The following is an 8632-nucleotide window of genomic DNA, read 5'->3' as shown; positions in this document are numbered from 1 at the left end:
TTTTATGAATCATGTTGGAGTTGTATTAGAATTAGATAGTATATTTGTATGTTTAGACTCCTTGTTTTAAGTTCAGGAACTATGCTCATTTTATAAAAGCATTGTGTTATTTGGTTGGACCATTAAAATCCTAATTTGTGTTCTTAAAGTTGTATGTCATTATTTCCTATTGTTTTCAGGTAGGTCGATTTCATATATTTGTGTAGATTTTGTGGTCAATAAACATTTAAATTTGAATTTGAATTGTGTGTTAGTTGCTCTCCCTCTTTCTCTCTCTGTTTTGTGTGTGTGTGTGTGTGTGTGTGTGTGTGTGTGTATTCATCTAGTTGTAATTTTACAGGGGCTGGGTGTGGTGAAGGTAGTTTTCTCGTTTTCGTTTGTGCTTCGTTTCTTTGGTATGTACATATATTGCTTATGGTTCGATACCTCGAACCATGAATCAGAGTTAATGTATGAGGGGTCCAGCACTGGGACTGGGTCACTTACCACCCTGCGCTATGGTGGTCAAGGTCTCTAGCCAAGTAAAGCCTTGAGTTCCCGAAGGCCTTTTCTTTTGACCTCACCACAATTTACTTGGCTAGAGAGAGAAGCAGGCTGAAGATGGACAAACTACTCCGTCCTGATCGCTTCAACGGATCTCTCGACACCACGCCTGCTGAATGGAATCACTGGTTTCGTACTTTCACCAACTTCCTGGACTCCGTAAGTGACGACGCAGCACCAGACAAGCTGAAGCTGCTCGTGAACCACGTATCACCGCCTGTCTTCTCTCACATATCTGACTGCAAGACGTATGAGGAAGCAATCACCGTGCTCAAGACTGTCTATGTGAAGCCCACTAATATCATCTTCGCCAGACACTTACTGGCTACTCGGAAGCAGACTAATAGCGAGACGGTCGACCAATTTCTGCACGCTTTGAAGCTGTTGTCTAAGGATTGTGAGTTCCGAGCGGTGAGTGCTGACACCTACACCCAAGAAGCTATACGGGATGCTTTCATATCCGGCATCTCCTCACCCATGATTCGTCAGCGGCTTCTAGAGAAGGAAAGCCTCACCTTATCCGAAGCAGTGCAGCTGGCTCGGAGCCTGGATTCAGCTCAGCGCAACGCAGAAGTGTATGTGGTTCCAGCGCCTAACGACCACCTCTCAGCTGCCACCGACTTCCCCCAAACGAGCGCTACTGCCTCTCATGGTTCCGGAACAAGAGCTCCGAATCTACACCTTGATGATCTTGAAGCTGGGGAGCCCTTCGACAACTCAGTAGTTGCCACCTCAAAAGTAACAAGTAAATTCGCTTGCCATGCAGGCCCTGTCACCCTCGCTTCCGCTGCCCAGCCAGGAACACCGTGTGCTACAAGTGTGGGAAGAAGGGCCACTTCGCGAACGTCTGCAGATCTACAAGGGAAGCCTCCAAATGTTACTCTAGTAGTGCTTCTACCGCTGTACTGGCTACAATGGCTGTTGCTGGCCCGATCAAGACACCACAGGGAGGAGCCACGACCGTGTCTGACTGCTCATCAACGAACCCCGGGGCAGAGGCTACTGATACAGCTTCAGATGTTTCCCTAGCGGCTGCTGCTACTCCTCCTCATCATGCTACTATTCCTGTAAGGGTAAATAATGTTTATGTTGATGCTCTTGTTGATAGTGATAGCACGAGCAGTTTCTTGCATCCTGATATTGTTGAAAAATTAGCAATCACTACTTACCCTTCACAGAACAATATTGTTATGGCTTCTTCTCATGTCTCTAAAACTTTAGGTCATTGTTTTGTAGATTTAGAAATTCAGAGCAATTCATATTCTCAATTTAAACTCTCTGTACTTCCTAAACTGTGTGCCAAGATCATTTTAGGGGAAGATTTCATGCAGCTACACAAGGCAGTGAAATTTGACTTGAAGGGCCCAAGACCTACCCTAACTGTGTGTGGAGTAGCCTGTATGAAAGTCAATCCACCGTCTCTTTCCTTACCTAACTAAAGATTGTAAGCCAATTTCAACCCTCACCCGTAGATTTTCTAAATCGGACCAGAAATTCATTCAGGAGGAAGTGCAGTCTCTATTCAGCAAGGGCGTGATAGAGCCGAGTCAGTCACCTTGGAGGGCGCAAGTCCTAGTTACGAAGGATGAGAGACACAAGCGCCGCATGGTAGTCGACTACTCGCAAACCATTAACCGCTTCACTCTGTTGGACGCTTACCCTTTCCCTCGTATTAATGATCTGGTGCACTCCTTGGCAAAGTACAAAATCTTCAGCAAATTAGATCTGAAAAGTGCCTACTACCAAGTCCCCCTCAGGGAAGAGGAAAAGTTATACACAGCATTTGAGGCTGAAGGGGGCTTATGGCAATTCACGCGCGTACCATTCGGTTTGAGTAACTCTGTTCCGGCTTTCCAAAGAGTAATCAACACGATAATTTCTGACAACAACCTGAAGTGCACATTCGCTTATCTTGATGACGTTCTGGTTTGTGGTTCGAGTCAGGAAGAGCATGACTCGAACCTGGAGAGATTCAGAAAATTGCATAACATTACAACCTCACTTTAAATGAAAGTAAATGCCAGTACAATCTAACAGAGATATGCTACCTTGGATACAGTATTTCCGGGGGATCTCTACGGCCTGATCCTGAGCGCCTTAGACCCTTGCTAGATCTACCCGTCCCTTCTGACTCTGCTTCCTTCAAGCGCTTGCTTGGTCTCCTGTCATACTATTCAGCATGGATACCCAATTATTCGAGTCGCATCTCTCCTCTTCTGAACTCAAAGTCGTTTCCTCTCAACAGTTCGGCCATTCACTGTTTTAAATCATTAAAGGAAGAAATTTGCAGAGCATCTTTGGCTGCCTTTGATGAGAACGCACCCCTGCAGGTAGAGACTGACGCTTCCGCTACATCCCTGGCCGCCACTCTCTCCCAGCATAATAGACCTGTGGCTTTCTTTTCTAGAACTTTATCTCCCTCAGAGACACTCCAGCCTGCTATAGAAAGGGAAGCCACAGCTATTATCGAAGCTGTACGTAAGTGGAGACTGTTTCTCATCGGGAGGAGATTCACCATAGTAACCGACCAGCAAGCAGTGTCTTTCATGTTCAAGATGAATCATTCTTCTAAGATCAAGAATGACAAAATATTACGTTGGCGTTTAGAGCTATCTGGTTACCAATATGACATCCGGTATCGTCCAGGTAAAGATAATGTTCTTTGCGACACACTGTCTCGAGCTTGTGCTATCTCAGTTTCCAGTCCTGCTCCTCTTGATGAAATTCACGCCTCACTACTGTCATCCCGGTGTGACTCGTCTGTATAATTTTGTGAGATCTAAAAATTTGGCCTACTCTCTGGAAGATGTTAAAAGAATTTGCTCACAATGTACTATTTGTTCAATGTTAAAACCCAGATTTTACAAGCCTCCTCCAGCTAAGCTTATCCACTCTATGCAACCCTTCGACAGAATATCTGTAGATTTTATAGGGCCAAAACCTTCATGCTCAAAGAACAAATACCTTCTTGTAGCTGTTGACGAATACTCCAGGGCTGCCCCCCCCCCGCAACCCCCAACGGAACGCAAGGGAACGCGTATAGCCATACGGGTATGGTTGACAAGATGGCCGTCCAAGCTGGCTCTCCTCCTCCTCGCTCAAGAGCTCGCAAAAGACCCTCTGTTGGACGCTGCAGAGCTCCTCGTAGCACGAGAGGAGGAAATATCGCTGAGGCAAGAGGAAGAGGGAGAAGAGAGGCTGCCAAGGCAAGGAGAAGAGGGAGAGGATAGGCCGCCAAGTCCTGTGCGGGTCATGGACTATGCAGAGACTATAGTGCCTCTTTACTCCGGGAAAGACTTCACGAAACACTTTTGAATGCAAAGGGAAACTGTCCCTGCAGCCACAGGTGCTGGAGGGGCCTCTGCAGCAGCTACCATGGCGGTAGAGGCTGTCTCTTCTGCCTCAGAGGCTGTGGGAAGAAATGCGACACATATAACACCGTCTTTTATTGCTATAAATACTAATATTTTGGTCATATTGCCTTATTCCAGCATTCTACAAGGGATAACAGACTTACCACATTGTTTTGATGTTCTGTGACGTCGCATAAGCTATCAAAATAGCATTTACATCCCCCACACTGAAAATATAGTGGTGAAGCGGCGGCCGTCTGCGGTTTGTTGATAAACAATAGTTGCCAGACACCGCCAAGCATTCACCTCCGAGGAGCGCAAGGTCCCGCAAGCTACCGCAAGGCGAGTAGTATGCTGATCCCCCCTGATTCGGGGGAAGTATGCCATACTGTAAGCCTTACCGTCCCCAACGGAACGCAGCCCAGTCCTTTCGCTTTTCCTTGCTCTGACATGTCTGCTCTCACCGTCATTTTATGTCTCAAGAAACTCTTCACTATGTTCGGCTGTCCATCATCTATTCACTCAGACAGAGGTCCCCAGTTTATGTCTAAGGAAATTTGTAACTTTCTAATGGAAAATGGTATAGTTTACACGCACTCCAGTCCATACCATCCGCAAGGTAACGGCCAATGTGAAAGAGAAAACGGTATTATATGGAAAGCAGTACAGTTGGCTCTCAGATCGCAGAAACTCCCTGATATACTACGGCACGGTAGCTCAGTGGTTAGAGCGCTAGCCAGATGACCGGGGTTCGATTCCCCGGCCGGGTGGAGATATTTGGGTGTGTCTCCTTTGACGTGTAGCCCCTGTTCACCTAGCAGTGAGTAGGTACGGGATGTAAATCGAGGAGTTGTGACCTTGTTGTCCCGGTGTGTCGTGTGTGCCTGGTCTCAGGCCTATCCCAAGATCGGAAATAATGAGCTCTGAGCTCGTTCTGTAGGGTAACGTCTGGCTGTCTCGTCAGAGACTGCAGCAGATCAAACAGTGAATTACACAGTGGGAATCCGTTCTTGATGTTGCCCTCCATTCTATAAGATTACTCCTCTGTACAGCCACTAACCAGACTCCCCATGAAAGGCTTTTCTCTTATCATAGAAAATCATGTAATGGATACTCCTTACCTTCCTGGCTGTCCTCGCCCGGCCCCACCCTGCTACGCAAGTTTGTTCGAAGCTTCAAGACCGATCCTCTAGTGGAGCGCGTTGAGCTGGTCACCGCCACCCCGCACTACGCTCGAGTTCGCTACCAAGATGGGAGGGAAAGCACAGTTTCCACTAGTGACCTGGCACCCTTCCCCAGGGACCAGTCGGCCCCGCAGAACGAACAGCAATCACCAGCCGGAATTCCTGACGCTCTGGGCTCTCCCTCCAAAGATGCTGTGTACCACCCACCACTCACTGAACAAACACCGTCACCAGTTGCTGATGCAAGAGACGAAGGCAAACAAGACTCACTTCATCGGTCTATTAGGATCAAGAAACCTGTAGATAGGCTAACATATTATTAATATGTTACTAAGATTAAGGTTCTTTCTTTTAGGTATTTAAGTTGTACATTTCTTTTATTTTCCTTAGCAGTAGGGGAGAATGTGGTGAAGGTAGTTTTCTCGTTTTCGTTTGTGCTTCGTTTTTTGGTATGTACATATATTGCTTATGGTTCGATACCTCGAACCATGAATCAGAGTTAATGTATGAGGGGTCCAGCACTGGGACTGGGTCACTTACCACCTTGCGCTATGGTGGTCAAGGTCTCTAGCCAAGTAAAGCCTTGAGTTCCCGAAGGCCTTTTCTTTTGACCTCACCACACTGGGTATCATACTCGTGTGGCCCCGTCTCCATATCTACACACATCTAACTTTCCTTTAAAACTATGCACACTCCTCGCTGACACCACTTCCTCACTCAAACTATTCCACACCTCCACACATCTCTGTGGGAAACTATATTTCTTCACATCCTTCAAGCATATTCCCTTGGCTATCTTTTTACTATGCGATCTCGTAGTTCGATTTAAATTTTCTTCTCTCAACATCATTTGCTCATTATCCACTTCATCCAAACCGTTCAACAGTTTATAAACCTGTATTAAATCCCCTCTTTCTCTTCTTTGTTCCAAGGTAAGCAAATTCATTTCTTTTAATCTCTCCTCATAGGTCATTTCTGCCAATTCCGGAACCATTTTTGTTGCCATTCTCTGCAATCTCTCCAACTTCCTTATATGCTTCTTTTTATAAGGGGACCAAACCACCCAGCATATTCCAATCTTGGTCTAATTACCGTACTAATTAATTTCTTCATCATATCTTTATCCATATAATGAAAGGCTAATCCAATATTTCTAATCAAATTATATGTTTCTCCAAACATCTTGTCAATATGAGCCTCAAACTGCCCATGGTCTTGTATTATCACTCCCAAATCCTTTTCCTTTTCCACCTTTTTCAACACTACTTCTTCACCCATCTTATATGACCCTCTTGACCGTCTTCCACTCTTCCCCATCTCCATTACATGACTTTTGCTCAGATTAAATTCCATCTCCCACCTCTTGCTCCACTCCCAAATCCTATCCAGATCTGCCTGTAAAATTTCACAATCTTCTTCACTCTTCACACAACTTCGCATCATCCGCAAACTAATTAATATAACTGTTTACTTCCTCTGGCATATCATTAATATAGACAAGGAAAAGTATTGGTGCCAGCACTGAACCTTGTGGGACTCCACTCTCCACCACCAACCAGTCCGACTTTGCATCCCTTATTACCGTTCTCATCTCCCTCCATCTCAAGTAGTTTTCCATCCACTTTAACACTTTTCCCTTCAGTCCTCCATAAATCTCTAATTTCCATATCAGTCTCATGTGAGGTACCTTGTCAAAAGCTTTTTTAAAATCCAAATATACACAGTCCATCCATCCTCTCTCTTGTATTTTGTCAACCACTCTTGAATAAAAGCTCAGTAGATTTGTTACACATGACCTCCCTTTCCTAAAGCCAAATTGATGATCCGATAATAACTTATGATCCTCCAGGAACCGTATCCAATATTTCTTTATCACCCTCTCACAAATCTTACCGACCACACTTGTTAGAGACACAGGTCTATAGTTAAGAGGCTCTTCCTTACTGCCTCCCTTATAAATGGGCACCACTTCAGCTCTTTTCCACTCTACTGGTACTTCCCTGTTTCTAATGAGCACCTTATAATATCATATAATGGATCAATCAATTCTTCTCTACATTCCTTCAATAATTTTCCTGAAACTTCATCTGGTCCCATCGCTTTATCATCTTTAAGTTCCTCCAACATTTTATATAACTCCTTTTAGGTATCTTAATGTCATCCATGTGCACATTTCCTTGTACATTCTGAGGCTTTACAAACATTGTTTCTTTAGTAAATACTTGTTGAAACCTATTATTTAGCAATTCCGCTATATTCTTAGGGTCATCTACTATCCCTTGCTCTCCTTTTAATCTTTCAATGGACTCTCTCTTTTAAGTTTACCATTTATGAACCTGTAAAACAATTTTGGATGTTCCTTACTCTTGTCTACAATATCTTTTCAAATTTTCTTTCTTCCTCCTCCTTACCCTCACATACTCATTTCTCGCCACTCTATAATTCTCCTTATTTAGTATATTCCTGCTCTTTTTCCATCTTTTCCAAGCCTTTTCTTTAGCCTTAACACAAGTTGCATTAAACCAATCCTTTCTTCCTTCCTCTCTCGGTTTATACTTTGGTACAAATTTCATAACTCCTTCTTTATAATATTTCATAAAAATCTCATATTTTTTTTGCACTTCTCTGATTTGTAACATCTCCCAATCTAATGTTCTGAAATAATTTTTCAAACTTTCTGTGTCCATCTTTCTATAATTCAATCTACCACTCCTGTATGTCTCATCTCTCCTTCGCTGTGTTATTGCCATCTGCATTTCCATAACCACATGATCACTCTTCCCCAATGGACATTTATATTGTATATCCCACATAGGTACACTTCTCGTGTTAACACCAAATCCAGTCTAGCCGGTTCATCATCTCCTCTATATCTAGTATTTTCTTTCACCCTCTGTTCCATCATATTTTCCATCATTAGATTAAGAATCTCTCTCCCATGCTTCCTCTCCAACACCACTTACTAGATTTTCCCAATCCACCTCCTTACAATTAAAATCTCCTACTAGTATCACCTTTCTTTTTCCAGTTAATACACTTTCCAAACTCTGTAAAGTATCCTTGATCATATTGTCGTATTCCTTAATGTCCAAGAATTTGTTTTAGGAGGTACATAGGTCACCATGATTATTAATTCTTTTCCATCACTTTTTAACCTTATGCTTATCACTTCTGCGTTGTTCTTCCCATACCAAACCTTATCCACATTTATCTTCTTCGTCATAATCATAACTCCTCCTCCACCTTTACCCTCTCTATCCTTTCTCCATATATTATATTTATTATCCAAATTTACCTTTGTTTTTCATGTAATTTTGTCTCAGTCAAACACACTATATCAGGCTTCTCCACCATCATATAGTCTTGCAATTCCAATCTACTTGACAGTATCCCATCTATATTAGTATACATTACGGTCCACTTACTGCTCCCTCTAGGGGTTCCTCCATTCCTTCTTTCCACATACCATTTTCTGACTCTCTCCTATAACTCTCCAAAAAACTTTTCTTTTCCTCTTCAGACCGTTCATCATTTTTCCTTCTCGCCTCTTCC

The 8632-nt window shown here is 43.5% G+C and overlaps 1 protein-coding gene across 1 annotated transcript; it reads left to right on the top strand.

Moving 5' to 3' along the window:
* The first annotated feature begins 2984 nt into the window (after window positions 1-2984).
* Window positions 2985-5403, top strand: LOC123500328. Its single transcript, XM_045249031.1, is given in 4 exon segments — window positions 2985-3281; window positions 3283-3594; window positions 4317-4616; window positions 4894-5403. Coding segments are annotated over 4 exon segments (1314 nt in total). The 5' UTR covers window positions 2985-3089.
* The last annotated feature ends 3229 nt before the right edge of the window (window positions 5404-8632 follow it).

Source organism: Portunus trituberculatus, unplaced genomic scaffold (assembly GCF_017591435.1).
Source record: "Portunus trituberculatus isolate SZX2019 unplaced genomic scaffold, ASM1759143v1 PGA_scaffold_203__11_contigs__length_482353, whole genome shotgun sequence".
In the NCBI taxonomy this organism is placed as follows: domain Eukaryota; kingdom Metazoa; phylum Arthropoda; class Malacostraca; order Decapoda; family Portunidae; genus Portunus; species Portunus trituberculatus.
The sequence above is the reverse complement of the archived record's forward strand: the minus strand, read 5'-3'. Positions and strand labels throughout refer to the sequence as shown.